At 40.6% G+C, this 21,767-nt stretch overlaps 1 protein-coding gene across 1 annotated transcript; it reads left to right on the top strand.

The window, feature by feature from the left end:
- Positions 1–14,144: 14,144 nt before the first annotated feature.
- Positions 14,145–20,848, top strand: LOC115740189. The gene is made up of 12 exons (XM_030673639.2): positions 14,145–14,565; positions 14,726–14,827; positions 15,024–15,104; positions 16,779–16,888; positions 17,095–17,230; positions 17,431–17,529; positions 17,633–17,738; positions 17,833–18,281; positions 18,352–18,528; positions 18,627–18,824; positions 19,196–19,519; positions 20,494–20,848. Exons 1-12 carry the CDS (start codon positions 14,302–14,304, stop codon positions 20,584–20,586), a joined length of 2,139 nt encoding a protein of 712 aa, XP_030529499.1. The 5' UTR covers positions 14,145–14,301; the 3' UTR covers positions 20,587–20,848.
- Positions 20,849–21,767: the final 919 nt, after the last annotated feature.

Raw genomic sequence — 21,767 nt, 5'->3', positions numbered from 1 at the left:
TTTCCCTCTCTACATGTTGTCTTGAGAGTTTTATGCATTATTTTAGAGATTGGAGGATGTAAGGCCATCTTCTGTGGAAGAGTCAACAAAACTGGTGTAAAGAAGCAACAACTTGCACCAAGCTTTTTTTCTACTTTAATGAGCAAAAGAAGAGTATATTGTCGTTACCCATTGCAGCAAAAGAATTGAATTGTGGGAAGAAGTCCTACGAGGGAATGGAAAGGGAGACTCAAAAAACGAATTGAATATTCGATCGTTCACATTTGTTGGGCTTCGTTCAAAAGTGCAAGAGCGCCTTGTAAACTTGCCCTCTCTTTGCGACACTCGACCGTGAGGAAAGACGTGAATTCAAAACTTGCTAAAAGGAATTGGAAAAAGAAAGAGAGAAGAGAAAGTTGGAAAAAGCAAAAAATGAAAGGGCGAAAGGAGGAATCTTAAAGAGCAAGAGATAAAGATTGGTCCACCCCAACTGAAATTTTGATTATTTTCCCTCTCCTTTCTTTTTTTGCATGTCGAAAACATGTTCTCTTTCGTGGTGCAAATATGGTCCTCTCAATTCCAAAAGCAATCCTTTCATCTTTCCAAAGTCGTGCCTTTCATATCTCTCTCTCTCTCTCTCTCTCTCTCTCCCTCTCTGACAAATTTTTCTGTCCCCTCTCCTTTTAAAAGCAAGACCCTTTTGCGGCTCACGTCTTTTGCTTCCTGTTAAAGTCATGGCCATTGAATTCTGGTGCGTACCTTGCCACAGCTTCATCAGATTAGCTCACTTCACTTCTGGATTATCTGGGACTCGTCATTGTTGATCGAAGCACCAGTCCCTTGCCTCTGCTGGGTCACTGCCACGTGTCAGCCGCGACGTGGGCAGATTAGGGCCCGAACAGGATGGTGGGAAATGGTGGTGGGGCTTAGGTCGTGTGGGTACCTAAAGATTGTCATGGAGCTGTTTGGCGGGAGGGAAAATTGGCAAAAGAAGGTTATTGTGGGGATTTGGCTTATTGATCCACTCTTTCGTGTGTTTGTCACTCACATTATGCAGCAAAAGTGGACGGGAACAAGGAGCGAGTCGCGACCTTGGCGCACTTTATAATCTATGCGGGGGCAAGTTATCGATGATTCGAAGGGGTTAGGATCACCCCTTTTCAAGTTGAGAATTTAGTTGAATTGCTTACTTAATGATATGTTGCCACAAAGGCAATGGTTTAATAATCAGTCATCGGTCCTTCCTCAATCTTAAAGAGATTGAAAAATGTGACTAATATAACCAGCGGTTGTCTTGTCATCATCGCTATCCTCGTCGGTGTTGTTGCCTGTTGAACTAACAGCTCCATCGACATTGGCACTAGCGGGGAGCTACAAGCTAAAAGTCTTCGTCTGCGTTTGGCTAATAAGATCTGACGAGACTAATCTCTTCACTCCACCAAAGGGCCTCATCAATGCTGTCTATCTCTCACATGATCTACAATGGCCCTCTCACTTTGTTTCTTGCTATTCTTAAAAATTCTCTTGAATCACTCTTTATCTTAGAGATTGTAGCGGAGACGATGGGTCTTGTGTAGTAGTGAGGGAGGCGGGGGGTCGATATCGCAAGTCTCACATTGGAGGTGAGAGACCCATCACGAACGGTGACCACATTGTGTGGTTGTTCGAAGTATGCTTTATGGGGGTACAGCCCACGTGCTATCAGAGCAAGACCCTCTATACCATACGTTGGGTTTGTGGACGGACTAGGTTCATACACGATTTGATGAGGGCAAGGAGTGACTGTTGAGGCGAGAAGGCTCGGCCAAAGCATGCCTCTTGATATGCTTTCAGGATGGTGGCCTGCATGGAAATAAGCCGGACCTCACGTAGAATGAGGATAGTATCGTTGGTTATGACATCTCAAGTTCCTCATCGAATGGGAAAGATCATGTTGAGTGATACACAAGCTAATCATGTTTAGTGAAATATAAGCTAACACCAACCCAAATTATTATCACCTTGTGTGGTTACTCAGAATATTCATTTTGGGGCTTAGCCCAAGTGAAATGAACCAGATCATTACAAAAAGATCCAATTATCGAAAATTATAGGTTACTTGATGGAGAGAGATCAATAGTCATTTGGAATTTTCCCTAATAAACAGTATAAACATAAATATGCACATGAAAGCCCAAATCTGCCTTTCATCTTGTTCTTATTTTGACGAATTGAAAAATGCACGTCGCTCACTTAACAAAGGGTGCTTACGAAGAGCATGCTTATGATAAAAACTACAAGAAATCGTCTAACTCGATTAAAACAAATAAGTGTCGCTACTAAATTTAGGAGACGCAAGCATAAATGCCACTAACTTAAGTCTTAAACCGCAACTTGATGACATTTACCTTTCTTTAAGGAAAAATAACACGATTAATCCATGAACTTTGGCGATGTGCCATTTTATCTATGAATTTTCAATTTGTTCAATGTGATCCATAAACTTTAACTCAATGTGCATTGTCATCTATAAACTTTTTAATTTATTCAATGTGATGCCCACATTTTGTTAAATGTTCAATCTCATCTTTGAACTATATGAAAATGCTCAATGTTATTCCTGAATTTTAATTAATGGAATGGTAACATTCTATATTTTCCTATAGTATATGGACTAAATTGAACATTTATCAAAAGTTTATGGACCACATTGAACAAATCAAAGTTCAGATACAAACTTGCATATTAGGCTAAAGTTTAGGAATGACATTACACATGAAGCCAAATATTAAGATAAAGTTCATAGACCATTTGTGTAATTATCTCTTTCTTCAATGTAAAAGAGAATATTGAACTTGAAATGTCGAATCTAACTAATCCAGATGATTATTCCGGAAAATCATAACTGATCCACTCGCATCTTGTCAATTTCGAGAATGAACATGGAAATGTCCAGCAAGGGACACGAACTAGACCCAATGATGATTAAGAACTCAAATACCATGTGAACTCAAGATCTCTTACTTTTATACCATGTGATATTATGTAGGATCATTACTGATTGTTTTAAAAGTATAACCTAATAGGTGGATGGAGTTCACATAAATATAAAGAGCACATGAAATCCACTATCAAGAGATATGTGATAATTCTTCAACACCTTCTTTCATGTGCAAATCAAATTACGAGGAAATGGTCAGGGAGCCAATGATATATGGTCGGGATATCTTGCCCTGACACCATGTACAAGCGAAATTACGCAAAAAAGAATTTTAAGTACTCAGACGGTGTGTCAAATTTGAGAATGAATGAGGAAATGTCCAACAAGGGACACGTACCAAACCCGATGATGAGCAAGAACTCAAACGTTCCTGTACTCAGGATCCATTTGGATCTTCTTGTCGTCGTTGATGTCCGACATGGACAACAAGATGACACTATTAGAATATTTGAATACTCTATCACGCCTTCATTTAACATTAAAATTTTAAAATAGTTGGTAGTGATCTCATAAAATCTCACATGTTATTAGAGTAATAACTCCCGAGTGCAAATCTTTCTAGGCCTCTATTTGCCTCCCAATTAAATATTTTCACGGGCTTAGACCAAAGATCTTATGCGTGAGGAGATGTGTTAGAATACTTAAATATTATATCACGCATTTATTTAACAGCTTAAATTGTTTTTCACGTGTCACTCGTAATTTGGCTTGCACATGAGAGGAGGTGGTCAAGAATTATCCCATATCACTTGACAATAGATTATAAGTGTTATTTATATTCATGTAGTCTCCATTCACCTATCAACTTAAACTTTTAAAATAATCGGTAGTGGTCCCACATAATCTCACATGACATCAGAGCAAGGGATCTTGATTTTCTTCTTAAATCGAGTGTGTGTTCCCATGATAAATGAATTTTGCCTTAGATATGTTCATCTCTCAAATAGATAACATGTTGCCTCAGACGCTATCTGAAAATTTGTCACCTTGAATTGCATGATGTGGCACTTGCACCTTAATCGATGGCAACAAAACTCATTTTTGTAGCCTTAAGATTGCCAAAGGCGAAGAAAAAGTTTCTATTCTTGCCTTAGTGTAAACCAAAGACAGCTAATTTGTATAAAAAGGTATAAACTCAGTGTATAATAGCCAATTCAATCTTAAACTTTTCAAATTGCTTAATTTAGTCCTAGATCTTTTGGCAATTTTCTATTTTTGGCCGAAAACCACCGACATAGATGTCGATCGTCCAACTAGCACAATTAACAACGACGTGGACGATTTTTGCAAAAATTTTTTTAATTATAATTTTTCAATTTTTTTTCCTTTGTCCTTTATACTTTTTTTCTATTTTACTCCGCTAATCGTGGCCCTCGTCGGCTCTCCTATGTGGCAAATGACTGGCGGAGGGAATAGGGAAAAATGAAAAAAGAATTAATTTGTAAAGTTTTAAAAAATTGCAAAAATCGTTTACATCATAATTAGTAGTGGTAATGAGAAAAGTGTTTGTCACCTTAGTTTTAGACCCTAGAGGTGACAAATTCGGTAGTTTATCAATGTAGGTGAAGAAAATTACCAAAAAAGTTTTGAACCTATTGTAATTATGCCAATTCACTCTAAATATTTTTTTTTGCCAATTGAGTCATAATCATTTTGCATATGTGCTAATTCAATCCTTCCGTCCAATTTTGGCCGAAATTGCTTACGCTAACGTGGAAAATATTCAATAATATTTTGATAATTTTTTTGAATTTTTTAATCTATTTCTTATTCTTTTCTTTTTCCTTTTTTTTCTTTTCTTTCTTCCTTCCTTCTTCCTCCAGCCAGCTAGAGGTGAGGCCCCGCGATACCTAAAAACAAGAAAATAATTCGAAGATATTATTTAAAAATTTATATCAACGTTAGCGCCAGCCGCGTCAAGAATTTGCAATCAAAATTTGATGAATGAATTGAATTAGGACTCAATTGGCAAAAAAAAAAAAAAAGTTTAGAACTGAATTACCACAATTGCATGAATGTTTTGTCGCCATAACTCGACTTATGGCGATGCGAAAAAATAGGATCTCTCGCCTTCGGCATACCTAAGGCGACGAGTTGATTTCTTTGCCTTTGGTATTCAAAGTAGCGAAGTAGAAGTCATCTCAAAAGCAGTAAGCTATTTTGCTAGTCTACTGATTAAAAGAGGCAAAATGTATTGCAGCAGCAGCCCAAAAAGTAATGCAGACCAAAGCGAACAAGTAAAAAGAGAAACCTTATCCACTCCCACGAAACCATCTCCTCAGCAGAGCCCAACAAAAAAACCTCCAAAAGAAGGAATTGACTCGCCAACCGGTCATTCAAAGGTCAGCTGCGGGGAAGAAGGGGGAGGAGGCATCTGCAAACTGCAACAGGTGGGGGAGTATTATATGATTCCCGAAGCTCCCCTCTTGACGGGTCGCGCACATGCATGCGCGACGCTGAGATCCAAGCGGGGAGGGAGAGAGAGGGGGGTGATGGCGATGGGCATCAAAAGCATACAACGGCTTTGTCTCTGCGGAATTTCGTCAAACGGGATGGCGACAAAAGATGGAACCCCGCCCCCTTCGAAACCTTTGCCATAATGGCGGAAGCCTAAGCCCCCTCTGGCTCTGGACCATTTTGCATGTGTTTGCGCAACGGGTGCGTGCCCAAGGACGAAAGAGATCGTACGTTGCCTTAGGGTTGGCGCCCTATAGAGATCGAGCGAGATGTGGTCCATTTCAGAGGGGGTCAAGCGTATGACATTAAGTACCTTACGCGTGGGGATACGTCTTCTTCGTCCCGTCGCCCAACCAGCCCCCAGCATCAATTTTCTCTTTTTGGAGCCCCTACCAAAGCCATTTAATTGCATCACTCCCCACCTTTTTTGTATTAAAAAAAAAAAAATCATGGATTTTGCACGATACTGGTTAGCCGTATTAAGGGTGAGCATGATTGTAGGGTAAAACCGAAAATCGGAGAATCGGACCGCTTCCTATCGGTCTAGTTCTAAAAAAATTAGGGGAACCAATTCCACCAGGTAGATTTCAAAACAAGTATTTATGTTTTTCTTGTTTTAAATCCAAGTGCATGCTAAGTCCCCGTGGAAGGGAGCCCCAAATGGCCGCTTTGGAGAAACCAACCTACCCTGCCTATAACCTCCAAGGCTGCCCTCACTTCACAAGAGCTTTTTTGGGGATGTGAACCTTAGATCTTGCGGTATCCCATGGCGTTCGATAATAAGTGTGTAATATGAAACCACGAGTCTAAGCTATCATCTCCGCCGATATCTATGGCTAAGACTTTTACTTTGTTAATGTTTCATATTCTTCGTGTGTTTAATTGTGAGTTGTAGTCAAGGGATTGTTGCAGCAAACGAGGATTATTATTAGAGGTGATGGTTCACTATAATCATTCAATTAAAAATACAGGTGGAGCTTGAGTATATTCCGAAACCCGCGACACGGTAGGTTGTATATTTCAAGATATGCATAGTAGGTTTCAAGTTCCAAAAATTGAGGAATTGGTTTTGACAAGTAAGCACTATATTTCGGGTGAAACATAGACCGACCTTGAATTCGCTAACCCCGTATTGATCGATCAATTTTCATGCGTGGAAATAATTAAACTTGCAATGGATTGGTCATCAAATAAAACATATTCACTCAATCACCTGTCGAATCACATCGCACCTACTTATGATCCCCGAAGATTTTCATCTCTATAGTTTTCGTATCAAATCACATCACGCCGGGTAAGAACTTTGAACAACTCGATCAATATAGGACACCAAATGCCCCCTTGGCCATGTTGTATAAGGGCTTCTTGGCCAAAAACAAAAGAAATAATTGGTGCAACTTACAAGGCTTATTCCTTCCGAGTGACTTAGACAAGTCTTGGCGTCAGGTTTCATTCTTAGCATCTGCTCCTCGATCGTACACAAATCTTGATCAATCTGCCGATGGTACTTACTTTGGACAAGGTGAGCATCTGGCTTTGTAAGTACTTGCAGTGTGGGGGGGGGGGGAAAAAATTTTTAGGGGGTTCTTTTAATTTTAATCTGTGTACGAAGAGCGCTAAGCTAACTAAGATTCTCGTTCAAAAAAAGGAATATAAATTAGTGTCATTTCTCATTTATTATTTTTCTGTTGACTCCAATGTACGACTCGTGAAAGAGTAGTGTCAAGTCAATTACCATGCGCACCGACTTTCCTCTTAAGAAAACCCCTATTCACCATCCGTCGGGCTTCTATGATAAAGTTTATTTCTCTTCTACTTACCTTCTTCGATTTACAGCAATTATGACTCAAATCGAACATCCTGTAGTAAGTGCGGAATATGTAATGCCTAAAGAGAGGTTGCCAATGCTGGTTGCTTCTTCCCAATTTTTTTTTCCATAAAAAAGGACACCTTGTTTTAAGAACAACGGTAAAGAAGTCATATGAGGAGTGCACATGGTAACACTTCGCTTCTAAAATCAACTTTTAGATAGAAAGTTAATTTTTCTACTTCTACTTCTCTACTTCAAATGGCTCTAAAATTACTTCTAGAGCAAATTGCTCTAGAAGTACAAAAATAAAGTTGAGTAACAAACAGATTTCTACTCCAAAAGTACTTTTAGAGCATAAAATCTATTCCAGAAGCATTGTCATGTGCATCCCTATCTTGCCAAAGTTACTTCACTAAAACAAACTTCTAGCTCCTACGGTTATGATCAAGACAAATTAAGCCTTCAAAGATGTTCAGCTTCGAGCATCTTCCAAAATTTTAAGGATGTCACTTTCCCAATTTCACCAACCTACATATTCATTCGTCGGTCCACTTGTAATGATTACTTACCTTTTCCCCAGCAAAATGTTAAGAGTTTCCGAAGTTCACTACAGCCAAAGGGGCGATTGGACAAAATACTACGTACGCACTACGTCCGAAATATTTCACGATCATGCATGAGGGAAGTTCGCTTTTTCGACGGGCTAAAGGTAGAATCGAGAGCCGGTGCCCGGTGAGCTTTGCTAAAAATTTTATGTGGCATCTCTATGGCTCATCGGAAGATCCGAATCAGCAATAAAAAAATTTTAAAAAGATAATAAATAATAATAAATAATAAAAAATATGCTGAAAAAATAATTAATTAATTAAAAAAATTTCACTTAACCCAAGCATCTCTCTACACTCTGTCTTCTTCATCTTCTTCCACTAAGCACCAACTCTCTCTCTCTCTCTCTCCCCTTGTCCTTCTGAAACTCCGATCAATATCGAACTCAGCTACAGATCTAAGACTGCATCTACCTTCCCCACAATGCTCTGCCGTTCACCCCACCAATTGCTGTAAAACCCGCAGCCTGTCGATGCAAATTGCTGGGCGATGGCTAAGCCCCATCGACGCTGAGCAAGGCCTCGCCGGCCATCCCCCGCCCTCACCACCCATTGCTGGCGATGGTGGGGCGGCAGCGACGAAGGTTGGGCAAGCCCATGCCGTTGTGTCAACCCTTCTTTTTACTTTTTTTTAGTTATTTAGCTTATTTTGTTAAAAGTCAGTCCACACGGAAACTACATGGACTGAATTTTTTTTTTTTTGAAAAAGAATTGCCTTGCGGACGCACTTTTTTAAAAAATTTCCATGTAATAGTAAAAAATTAATTAAAAAAAAAAGTCACATGGATTGTTTAGTCAGAATCTTTCCCCATTGAAACTAAAGTAATAGTTTTTTCTCTGATTTACCGGCGAAAACTTTTAACATCTAAGTGAGCGCCGTAAATTTTTTTTGACACTCCGGTGTCCTTCTGCCAGGGATTAAAGCTTTAGATAACTTCATTATTCAGACGGACATCTTAACGTTGCCTCTCGTGCTCAATCGCTGTCGAACTCCACCATGCCAAAAAAGAGGTTGTGGGGGACAAGGGAATTTTCAGTTCTCTCACGACGCGACGCGACACGTGGAGGTTTGCCGAAGCCATTTCTCTTGTCGGCGTTAATGGCCGTTAGGGGTTGGGGTGGGCCCATGGGCCCCGATAATGGGCCTGGGCCGGGACTGCCAGAAGGGCAGGGGAGTCTTCTTAGCTCGGCATCGGATTCCCAAACCTTGTCCCCTCAATCCAAAGTCTTAACCGAAAACGTCGTCTCGTGTCGGAGGAGCACTTGCCGGCGAATCTAATCGGGGGGCAGAAGTTCTTCCTCAGGTAAAAAAAAAATTAAAGGGCCACGTCATCGATTCACCTAAATCGATTTATTACCCCTATGAAAATGTTGTCTTCTTGGGAGAAAATAGGTGGTCATTCGAGACCGTGATGCATGGGATGATTGGCTTGGTTTGGTGGCACTGTAGTAAACGTGATCCACGGATAGAGCACCTAATGGATTTCTCCTTGCTAGTGGGACTGATCCAAATCAATGGAGTTCGCGTTCTGCTGGGATCCAAATTCAATTTTGTCGTGTACATGGGCGCCAGGCAAGGCGAGAGCAGAGATTGTGCTCCGCCCTGACGAACCGAAAACCTGCCCCGCCCGTCCACCATGCGGGGCGAGGCAAAGGATGGGGTGGTTTGTGAGAGAATTTACTCAAAAAGTATCCTAGACTTATTGTAATTGTGCCAATTCAGTCATTAATTAACTCCACTTTTTTTTTTGGCCAATTTAGTCTTAACATTATGCGTTTGTGCCAATTTAATCCTTTTTTTTTGTCAATTTTGGCTGGCCGGCACTAACGTTGACTTTTCTTAACAGTATTTTAATAGTTTTGTTAAAAAAAATTTATGGTTTCTTTTCTTTTTTTTTAGTATTTTTTTCCTAACACTTAGGGCAGGCGAGGGTTGCTGACCATAGGCGAGGCCCTCACCACCACGCAGCCCTCGCTTGGCCAGAGCTTATAAGGATAAGACTTGTACTTGTAGTTTTTTAATTAAATAGATGAAATAACAAATGACTACATTCTGGGGAGCCCATAGAATGTGGATGAGATTCCTTCTTTCTATAATTAGTCCAATGTCCGTCCATCTCATTAAAAATGACAATTCATTGTCATAAACGTGTTAGCATAAAATGTCATAGTTCTATTGTTTTTTTTTTTTATCTCAAATAATTGAGCTACGAGAAGAACAAGCTACTTCGTCTCGATTCGTGTCAATATAAAGGATTTTTTTTTTTTTGGGTCGGAAACAATATGGATGGACATTGCACTAAATAGGACGTTACTTTGTCTCGATTCGTGTCAATATATATGATTTTTTTTTGCTCGAAAATGCTACTTCGTCTCCTTCATCGGATAAGAACGAAAGCGACGACACTTTCCCCCTCGACCAAGCTCCGACTCTCTCTCTCTCTCTCTCTCTCTCTCTCTCTCTCTCTCTCTCTCTCTCTCTCTCTCTCTCTCTCTCTCTCTCTCTCTCTCGTGTTCCGTCAATATATAGGATTGAACGTATCATTTCGTGTCATATTCGGATTTCCTCTCCTTAATTCATGCTTTGCATCATTTCATAACAACGGGTGGTAACCGACATAGCTGTAGCCCGCCCTACATTTTGCACACGTGTATATATATATATATATATATATATATATATAAGAAGAGAGAGAGAGGAGAAGGGGAGCCAAATAAATGGGTATAGGGAGCGCATGGCCACACTTTTACTTCAGAATCAACTTTTGACTAGAAATTAATTTTTTCTACTTCTACTCAAAAGCAGAGCAGAAGTTGATTTCTAATAAGAGATATTCGTTTGGTAACGGTTGAAAATTTCTACTTCTTGAACATAATTAACATAAAATCTTCTACAATGAATTATTGCCAGACGAAAAATTTTCTACTTCATTTTTAATTTTTTAAAATTTCTTTAAAATTTTGTTAGTATTAAAAAATATTATTTAATTTTTAAAAATAAAAAAAATGATCATTTATTTTTTACTTTGGCGGTCAAAGATGGTGACTTAGCAATGGGGGCAATGGCAGCTAGCAATGATTGGTGGCGATGGTCGGTGGCGGGGGGGAGTCGGTGGTCGAGTAGGGTTGGCGGCGGCGATGGTGGCGGCAGACCAAGCAGATTGGAGGCCGTGGTTGGCGTTCATGTGGCGGGCGGGCGGTCGTCGGTAGGGGGCGGTGGTCTCCTAGGGGGGTAAAGGCGGTGGCGGTCGGTAGTCGTGGATGGCAAGAGGTAGTGGGCGGCAAGTGGCTATGGTTGGCGATTGGCGGCCAACGATGGCCGATGGTGGTTGGCGGTGGTTCGCGATGGGGGCGCGATTGCCGGGGGCGAGGAGGGGGGCAAAGGTGGTGGAGAACGGTGGGGGCCTACGGTAGGAGGGGGGCGACAGCGACGGTCGGTGGCTAGAGGTAGTGGGTGGCGGGCGGCTATGGTCGGCGATTGGTGGTGGGTGATGGCCGATGGTGGGTGGCGGCGGTCGACGAAGGTTGGTGGTTGGTAGCGGTGGACGGTGATGCCGGAGGCATGATTAGATGAGAGACGTGTAATGAAAAGAGGTTGAGGCATGAATTATTTCTTGAATTGAGAAATAATTTCTTTTAAGTTATTAAATTGGGGAAAAAAAACTTCTAAAGTGAAAATTGAAGTTAGAAGTAGAAATTTTTTTCGAAAATAAAAATTTTTGCCAAACGGATTTCTACTTTAGAAATTGCATTATCAAATAGATTTCTACTCCAAAAGTATTTCTAGAACAAAATTTTACTTCTAGAAGTGTTACCATATGCACCCATAATGTCTAGGGCACAAACTAAAATAAAAAATCCGAGAAATTTGTCGAGCAGTATCCATTCGATCAAAACTGCTCCGCTTCCCCTTTCCCTGAACAGCCCCAGGCCTAAAAAAAAGAACTTTCTCGTTCCCTCAGAAAAGAAGAATTGTTGTCAATCTCAATCTTACCTTGCAGAGGATCATCCTAAATGCGAAACTTCTCAATTGTTACAATTTATCGTGTCGTCGCTATTTTAAAAGTTGCGCAGCTTTCCGAAAAGTCTAAAAGTTCTATAGCCTATGGGCCTCCATTCCCAACATTCTTGCCTCATTTGTATTTTAGAATGTTGAGGCCTAAAAGTCTTTGGGCCTCGAGGGAAGCCCAGCTCAAGAAGAATCGAATCTGCTGAACATGCCACGTCATTATGGAATGACAAAACTCTATCGTCATGTCCCCCCTCCAAAAAAAAAATAAATAAATAGCGTCCAAAATTGGTCAAATTGTAGAAAAGTTCGTAGGGTTCGAATATTAGTAGCGAAACATTGTGCATGGAAATTGTTTCCCCGCTAAAGGATCAGCAACTTACCGACTTTTATAAAATTTACAAAAAGTTCATTTGGTTGTGTGTTAATTACCAAACCTTTGTTATAACTTAACAATTTAATTTATAAACGTTTTACGGAACAGAAATGTTATACCACTTAAGTGAAGACCGCACGAAAGTTACGATATTTGTGATGTCGTTTTCAAGTCGTTTTTCAATGTAAAGCCAATGCGTGGTAAGCTAGGTAGGGCACGTGTAGCTCAACTCCACGTAGGCTATGTTTGGTGGTCCAGATTTGAGTCCAGATAGGATAAAAAGAAATCCGGTGCTTGGCAAAGTCCTCCGGATCGAATATACCCGGATAAAACGTTGAACAAGAAATCCGAGGGAGAGGGTGGGATAAAACTCGGTTTGGGTAATATCGCCGCAAACTACGCGATGTTCAGCAACGTTACCAGGATCAGAAGTTGAGCCTTTGGCTGGGAATCTGAAGTTCCCCCTGGGGGGCGACTTTGTTCGCTTCTGGAGAGGGGGTGGTACCCTTTATAGCATACTTATTCCCATCAGTGAGAAGCTTCACAGTGGTGCTAAACGCTGGTGTTGGAGCGGGAATGTTGCTGTCAAGTTAGGATCCGTTTGTTTCGCGAAAAACAATTTTTAGAAAAATGCTTTTAGGACTTTTCCAGTATTTGGTTTCCGAAAAATAAGCTAGTTTAGGAAAATATTTTCCACCCATGGAAAAAAAAAATACTTCAAAAGTGGGGGAAATTTTCCTTCATCTACCAAACGTAAGATGGGACTTTTCTCAATCCGAAGGACAATCATAGAGATTTCTAATCCCGTCTTATTCTGTCCTACCGCAATTCGTGTTGGACAACCAAACACAGCCCAGTCCGATGGAATTGTTGAGTAACACTATTAGTGAACCTCATTAGTCAGCAATGGCCAAAATACTTAGAATGATTGCTTCATAAACCAATTGGTCCGCTAGGATGATTGATTCTCCTTAGACGGCTACCTTGGAAAATTGTGGGCGCATATAACACTTTTTCTTTTATTTAACAACTAGGATTAGAACTCCATTATACTTTCGCTCGAGGATTTGAAGGAGAAGTATCCTGGGGCCAAATTCAAATTCAGGTTGGATGCTGAAAGAATAAAGTTGTCTCAATTCTGCAAAATTAGAGGGGAAAAAAAAAGAAAAAAAGAAAAATCTAAACGTGAATCGAATTTGATAGAGAGAATTATTGGAGCAACCTCGAACTTGTCGGATTGGTCAGTTTACAGCTCTTCAGGATTAGTCATTTCCAAAATATCACATGCTTCTTTCTATCTACCGGATGCCCTCGTGAGTGCTTGAAGCATGGAGGATGGAGAAGCTCGCTGGCTTCGGCTCTAGCGATGTTAAGAGCGAATTTTATACGGAGGGAGCGACCGAAGCCAGAGAAATAGTAGAAATTGTCATCTCTATCTTAGAGCCCTAATCGAAGAATGTTTCTAATACTCCGAATTCATAAAAGCAAGAAACGTCTCCGTTTTCCAGAGTTCTTTTAGGCCAGCTTGCTGAGATAGATTTGTTGCTGAGATGGAAACGCCACGTCTGATAATTAATAGGAACTTTTAGGCTGATTGTTAACGGAATGGAATTGATACTCAAGTGAAATTTATTGATGTTTTTAAGATAAAAAAAAAAAAAAAAATTCTGTCCTGAACTTAAAAAGGATTTTTTTTTTTTTTGGGAAGTTGGGCCTTGTGGATTAACCGTGGAAATTCATTATTTTGCAATTCGACAGCCGATGAGTCATTTCCGACAAGCCTTCCCCGGACCAGGGACGGTGGTATGGAATCCGCCGGAATCTAAAGTTACTACGAAGTCCCCCTAGTATCGGGACACGTGGCACCTATATAACCTCCCATCGCTGACCTCATTTCGCCGCCTTTCTTGCTCTTCTTCCCCACGACCATTTTTCGTTTTCCCCTCTCACATGGAGGAAGGAAGGTTCTTTACGTTTCGGTTTCCCCTCACTTTCTCAGCTTCTGACCTTTCCCGAGAAAATTAGGGAGCACGGAAAAAGAAAAAGAGCTTCGAACTGTGCCCTTGACACGAGACTTCCCTGATCATGGACGACTCGATCCCCGTCAATTGGGAGTCGCTGGACGCGCTGGTGATGGATTTCGCGAGATCGGAGAACTTGGTCGAGGACGCGCTCCCCGCGTCGCCGCCCTCGTCGCCGTCGTCCTCCTCGTACGGATCGCGGCTGGTCAATCGGCAGATCCGGCGGCTGCTGGAGGCGGGCGAGATCGATGCTGCCATCGAGCTTCTCAGGTCTCACGCGCCCTTCATCCTCGACGATCACAGGATCCTCTTCCGGCTGCAGAAGCAGGTGAGCCGTTTCGGTCTCTTGGTCCGGATGCGAGAGTGAAGGCGAAGCGAATTAAGTTACAGCGGTGGTTTTCGCTGGGCTCTGCTCGGATGAAGCTGAGGATTAATTGGTCGCTAACTAGGCATGTCGAAATTATAATCGTGTTCTTGTTCTGGTGCAGAAATTCATTGAATTGTTGAGGAAGGGGACGTCAGAGGATCGCGATGCTGCCATTAAATGCTTGAGAACGTCTCTCGCACCTTGTGCTCTTGATGCTTACCCGGTACTTAATTCCTTTTTTCTAATAAATTGCATGCATGTAGGTGCTTATTTTTGTGGTTGGGGGGGCAGAATGCCCATGGACGTCGGCATGGGCAGTTGCAAACTACGGCTCAAACAACTGAGGAGATTGAATTTTATCGACTTCGTCTAATGAGTAGTCTGGGTATAGTCTGATGCCTTTTCTTTTCTTGCTTAAGGAAGCGTATGAGGAGTTCAAGCACGTTCTTCTTGCCTTTATATATGACAAGGATGATCAGTCTTCTCCTGTGGCGGATGAGGTGGGCTGCTTTAACTGCTGTATTTGTCTTCAGTATCATTGGGTCTTATGGAATACTAGAATCTTTTGTATCCTCAATGTGGGAGGGTGTGAGCTCTTAGCTATTTTGTTCTCCAAGAATATGTGAATCGGCTGATTTGAGATGGAAGTTGGTGCTTATTGATAGGGGATTTCAAAGGGATTATTCCAGCCAAACTTCTTATTCCCAGAATAGATGCCTGTCAATTTATCTGTCAAGCCATTTCTTTGTTGTTCTACACGGGAGACAATAGAAAATCTAACAATGTGGGGTTCACCATTCAAAGCTCCAGCTGTCAATATGCTAAAGAAATTAGTGTGTTCCTTCTTGCTCCCTTATGAGGCTAGTGGTTTTGACAAGATCATAAAAGAATTTGTCAGTTAATTATCTTCATCCCATCTGTCAGTGAATAGTTGGGTTTAGCACATTTACCATTGTTTTATTTTTTGGGTGGTGGAGCCAATTCACATATTGTCTGAATACCAGGATAATCTAATAATCAGGATATTGGCCTCGGAATCAATTTTTCCACTTGATGGGTAATAGCCTATTACTGTCAAGGAACTTTGGTGAAAGGAGTAAGAATAAAAAAAGGACTGGAGCACTTTTGTGATAGGCTCTAATCTTGCACATTATTCTCTTCCACGGTGATATATGAGGAAATGGGAAAAATGCTCTCTTTGTGGCAAAGCAATAAGAATGTTTGCATCATCCTCATCGTTCTTGGATTAGAAGGTTAAAATCTGTATCTCCTTTCCATGTAGGTGTTTAGTAGCTGGCATGGTATTGTTAAGAGTGGGGTTATATAGCACTCCCTAAGCACTTAAAGTTTCTTGCTGACATCATAAGTACTAGAAATTTAGAAGTTGCAGAATGGATAAAGGGGAGAATGTATTTCAGCTTTAAGTTGTGATGGTTAATTGATTGGTATATCGGAAGTTCATCTCCTGCTCAACTTAGGCATAATCAGCTAAAGAGAAAAATGTTTGGCTAGACACTTCATCTCCTACTCAACTTAGGCATAATCAGCTAAAGAGAAAAATGTTTGGCTAGACATTTCATCTTCATCCGAACTGTGTGTGAACCTCTTCAGAATTACAGATGACCTTGCTCCATGCTTTTGGAAAATTGCAACTGTTTGATGTACATGATATTTAATGCACTAATTTGAGGTCTCATGTCATGTTATGGATTTATGCTGATGGATAACATCACCTCTGTTCATCATGCAGTAAGTTGACAATCCTAAATTAGTAAATTTTGGCTACTCATTTGACAATCCTCTCAAATAGTGTACCCCAAAATCCTATGCTATCTTCATTCATCTTTTGCTTTGTAGTGGAGCGATTCTATTATTTTATGGTTCTCACCATAGATTTTTAATGCTGCTGATTTTCTTTCGCTTTACAATTATACATGCCAATTAAGTCATCTTCACTCATCTTGAGATTATCGGTTTACCTTTTCTTTTCAAACTGAAAATAAGGGATCAACGTAATTCTAGGATAATATCTCCCGTATCGAATTGTGTCTTCTAGACTTAAGCTTCTAACCGATAGAGTGTTAATTTCTGAAGAGTACTAACTACTTGTCCTGTTCTATAATTTTTTTGCATGGTTCTGAACTATTGACTAATCAATTGTTGATATTTAACAGTGGTCTGAAAGGAAGAGGTTTGATATTGCTGGCCTTATGTCATCAATATTAAGAGCTCATTTACATGCATATGATCCACTCTTTTCGATGACACTGAGATATTTGATAAGGTAAACTTCTTTTAACTACTACAGTCCAAAAAATAAATTTCTTCAGCTTTTGGCCGATGCTTTATGTCCTCCCACCTCACCCACTCTCTCGACGAGAAGTGGAAAAGGAGCAAAAAATGGAGAATTGTAAATTAGGCGATCAAGTGTTCTGTTTCTTCTATCCTGTCTGTTTCCCTCGGATTAGTCATCCTACCTGTATGGTGCAGCATACATAGGGAATTTCGCTTTCCCCAAGGAATATCATCACCAATTTCGGATCTCACTAAAATATTGCTCCTTGAGGAGCGTGATCCTCCCACAACTGTTGAAGAAAGCTTGTGTGAAGCTCCCCCATTTGACGAGGTAAAATCACTAACTTATAGACAAATTGAATTCAGATGTTAGTCGGGGCTTACGTTCATGGCTTGAGAGTACATAGAACCTTAGCAGATGTGCTTGCAGATAAAAGAACTAAATTTACAGGATTCAATATTTTTCGTGAAGAGATTAGTCTCTGGTTGGAGTCAGTTGCCTCATGGTCTTTAGGTCTCTTCATTGGGCAGGTTGACATCCAATCTCTTGCGCATGCCGTTAAGCTTCCTAGACAAGGTGCAGTTGACAGCTTGAGATTTGCGAAGGGAGATTTGTTTCTGGCATTTCAGGTGATTTGTTTCATATGCAGGCCATGGCAATGAGACATCTTCTCAGACCTGGCAACTTTGACTGAGTTTGCTTGTAGCGAGTCTAATTCTCTTTATAATGCAGAATGAACTATGTCGAATGAAATTGGATATACCGATTCTTGATGAGCTTGTCCGCGAGTATTGCCTTTACAGGGGTATTATCGACGCCAGTCTTCCATTTCCTTCTGGTAAATCTGAGGCTGCTTATCTGTTATTTGAGTTTGGCTTTTGTTGTAAATTCAAATGCTGACGGCATGTTGTTTGACCTTTGTTATCTTTTAGAGATTGAAATGGGAAAGATCTCCAAAGATCCAAAAGTTGGTCAACCAGGGCATGATTTATCAGGAAATTGTTCGCCTGAATTGGATGAGTCTCAGGCGGGTAAACAGTCCGATGGTGAAGTCCTGGGCAACAGCTGCATAGATGTTTGTTCAGACAATAACAGTGATGTAATAACAATGGAAGGTACTGATATTGAGCTACGTTATGCTAGTGAGCCAACAGGTAATTATGAAATTTGTAGCACGAGCAGTTCCCAGCGGTTCAACCATTCAAAATTTCTTCAAAGAAACAGAAACCGTGGAGCTGGTGAGAGGAGGAAACGTAAGCGATGGAGAGGAAGGCATGATGACATGATTTTTGTACCTGAGACGTCCTTTGTTAGAAGCATCAAACAGGAGCTCCAGATTGCTGCTTCAGTGTCTTGTGCAAACATGTCGAGAGAACAAGAGGTACTGATTATCATGGTATAACCTTGTAGTATTTAATAGATTAATCTCCTGATGGAATATGGTTCTGTAGGGTTCAGAAAGAAGATTTATTTTTGGGAACCAAAATGGGGAGGATAAATATGAATTCCTTCTAGAGATGAAGGAACTAGCTATCAAGGGAATGGCAGCTGAGGTTGTTGAAGAAATTAACTCTATGGATCCCAATTTCTTTGTGCAGAATCCTGTTTTGCTGTTTCAACTTAAGCAGGTAAATTGATTTCGTGCAGTTAACCAGTCTCGGGCCATTGACACCAGATATGTTGATAGGTCCTGCATTATAAATTGATTCGTTTTTGCTTATGGCAGGTTGAATTTCTTAAGTTGGTCACTTCGGGTGATCACTCTAGTGCTCTTAGGGTTGCCTGCAGCCACTTAGGTCCTTTAGCTGCTAAAGATCCAGCATTACTAAAGCCCTTGAAGGAGACTTTGTTGGCATTACTCCGTCCTGAGGATGATTCAATTGGAAAATGCTTGCCTTTGGATGCTCTTGCAACTTCACTGCAGGTATTCCGTCACCAGTAGACGTACTCCGTGTGAATCAATTTGGTGATAACTGTTCAAACATAATGTTGATGTGAAAGAAAGACAATGAACGGAAAAATGTCTTGATGTATGTGGGGAAACCAGAGAATCAAACTTGGAATTTTGCAAGAAAGACAGCAAAAGATAGTGGGACAACAGGAAGAAGTGGGTGCCAGTTGTCCAAATCATGTGAATTTGGATGCTGTTCTACTGTTCCTGAGTTATCAAGCTTTTGAAAGAGCTATATTGCTTTTGAGTTTCAATGCACTGTCTCTGTCTTCTTTCTATTGAAATCGTTAGCATACTTTGTGCAACTAATTTTACATTTGGGATTCTCCTCTAATGTCGGATAGGTTGCAATCGGTCGAAGCCTTGGGATTGAAGAACCTCAGCTCATGAAAATAATGAGAGCAACCCTTCACACACACACAGAGTGGTTCAAACTTCAAATGTGTAAAGATCGCTTTGAGAGCCTTTTGAGGATTGATTCCTTGAAGGATGTTAGCCGCCCCATGGTTGCAGTAGCTGCTTTATCAAAATCAAATACTGATAGCGCTCAGGGTTCCTCAGTGGTCACGACATCTTCAAGTCCTAGGATGGCTGATGATGGAAGCAGTCCTACTCATGTTTGTTCTAGTGATGCCGTATGTGATGAAAGTGCGATTCTTAAAGTCATGGTGAGTTTCTGAATGTCTCTGCCAGTATTTCTTATAGTGCACTGTGATATGTCTTGTAGTGTATCAGCCCTTTTGTTCAATTTTTTATGTTTCCTAGAACCTGTCCTATTTGGGTTTTTGAATGGCATATCAAACGAACTAGAAGAAACATGAGGGAAATCTTGAATGCACTAGAGCAGAAGTTGATCTCATATTAGTGTTAATAGAATTCAATATATGCTTCAAGATAGGCTAAAATACTTAAATTCTTTGTTACTTAAGGTAGTTGATTTCCTCACCACCACATGCACTTCAGGATATAGAAATAGTGAGAGGCCTTTTCTAGTTCAATGGATGGGTGACAAACGAGGCTTTTGGAGGATTGATATTATTACCAGTTCTCTCCTTTCCTGTCATGCTTTTTTGGTGGTATCAAAGCATATCATAGGGCGCTTGCTGAGGCTCTTGACTGATCGAATCTTGTATTCTCCATATGGCTGCTCTTTGTAGTTTGAGCTCGACGTCATCAAGTGGCATACATGTTAGGGTTGACCAAGTGCTCCAAGTCTGTAGGGTTAGTATGAAAGTATTTTACTTTTATTGTCATGTCAGCTCAATGCTTAGAAATGTCAGCTTAGTCAAGCCCTTAGAGTGTCCATTCACTGCCAGAAGCGAGTTGCTACTGTGGCATGCTTATGTTAGTAATCAAAGAGTTAATGTCAAGTAGAAGTAATCTGCTAATAATCCAACTTGAAGGGTTGTAACATGCTTCCGTTTGTTTAGATATTGCTCTATCGCTGTAATGCTACTTTTAATTATCTCCTGTTAGGAGATTTGTGACGAACTAAAGGGTGTGATGATTGCAAAGGATGATTCGGCATTGCAACTGACCTTCTGGGTTGGGAGCATTTGCATTCGGGTCATTCATGATGAAAAATTGTGCTCTCATATCAATCGTTCTTTTGACTGTTCACTTACTCTTTGGTTTGATGCAGGAATTTCTTGCTTTAACTAGGGCTGATGCCATCCATCTGCTGGCTCAGTACAATGGTAACGCCGAAACGGTCATCCAGCAATTTTTGGGGTAGTCTGAGATCTGGTGTCTGTATGTGCTCGAGGACATTTGTTTATTCTTTCACACATATTCATTCATGGTGTACCATAGCTTTGTTAGGTAAGACAGTCGGAATGCGCAGGTTCTTCTTGCACGTCTATGTATGATCTCTTCTCCACCAGTGTAGTTGATGAACATGGGTGCCCTAAAACTCTTGAAAAGATGCAGGGTGTGGTGGAATGTACAAAATACAATAACTTGTAGCAATGCTTTTGTCGTAACATGCTCCGAGGCAAGCAAGCTTGTTGAAGCTACTGCTGTCAAGTTCACATTCGCTGTTCCGGATGCGCTACAAATAGTGATTAGCTGAGCACGAGTGTTTTGAACGCCACAAGTAGTGTAGGGCCGGCCCATATTAAAGAAGAGTATTGTGAGTGAAAAAGGTGAAATGGAAAAGGCAAAAAAGAAGAAGCAAAGAGAGCAAGTGCCAAAGTGGCGTTAGGTGGCTTCCTGGAGTAGTGTTACGTGTCGCTTCACTGAGCCCTTTGTACATCATTAAAATGCGGTTAAGGATGTGTTTTTTTTTTTTTTTTTTTGGGGATAAATTGGAAATCATAATTGTAATGATATGATATTTTGTTCGTTATTGATATCTTGGAAATTCCTTTGTTTTTGCGCTATTGCTGATAATGTTTTACGACAATGATAATGGGATCTAATTATTAAGTTCCTATTTCAGATGCACTTTTCTGATCAATTCATCGCAGGGTAACAAGTGTCATGGGGAATCTGGTAATGAGTTGCAATGTGTGCATCGCTAAACGCAAGAGTTACCTCCATATCCAAGGGCAGATTAAGCTGCCCAGCCCCCGCTAGATCAATCATTCATCGATGTAAAAGACCAAAGCGCTGTGGTTTTTAACTCAGTATTCTTCAGTGTCTTTCTATTATCATTCAGCTAATGCCTGTATGAGTAAAAAAAGGAGAAGCTAATGCCTGAAATTATTAGCTGTGTTTGCTTTGAAAAATTAGAGCCCTATGGGATGAATTAGAATCCTGCGAGCTGGTGGGGAAATGTGACAAAAAAAAAAAAACGTTTTAAACATATTGCATCGATACCTATTTAGTCTTGAATCTTTCAAATTGATCAATTTAGTCCAAATTTTTTTACTTTTGTGCCAATATAATTGGATGAAAATTGCTGACATGGGCACC

Source organism: Rhodamnia argentea, chromosome 1 (assembly GCF_020921035.1).
Source record: "Rhodamnia argentea isolate NSW1041297 chromosome 1, ASM2092103v1, whole genome shotgun sequence".
In the NCBI taxonomy this organism is placed as follows: domain Eukaryota; kingdom Viridiplantae; phylum Streptophyta; class Magnoliopsida; order Myrtales; family Myrtaceae; genus Rhodamnia; species Rhodamnia argentea.
This window is presented reverse-complemented; position numbering and strand designations above follow the sequence as displayed.

What these genes read in the sequence shown, in the direction of transcription:
- LOC115740189 (XM_030673639.2), top strand. Translation starts at nt 14,302, where the DNA reads ATGGACGACTCGATCCCCGTCAATTGGGAGTCGCTGGACGCGCTGGTG. An exon ending in CAGTCTTCCATTTCCTTCTG is followed by an intron (nt 17,739 to 17,832) that starts GTAAATCTGAGG and finishes GTTATCTTTTAG; the next exon opens with AGATTGAAATGGGAAAGATC. An exon ending in GTGCGATTCTTAAAGTCATG is followed by an intron (nt 19,520 to 20,493) that starts GTGAGTTTCTGA and finishes GGTTTGATGCAG; the next exon opens with GAATTTCTTGCTTTAACTAG.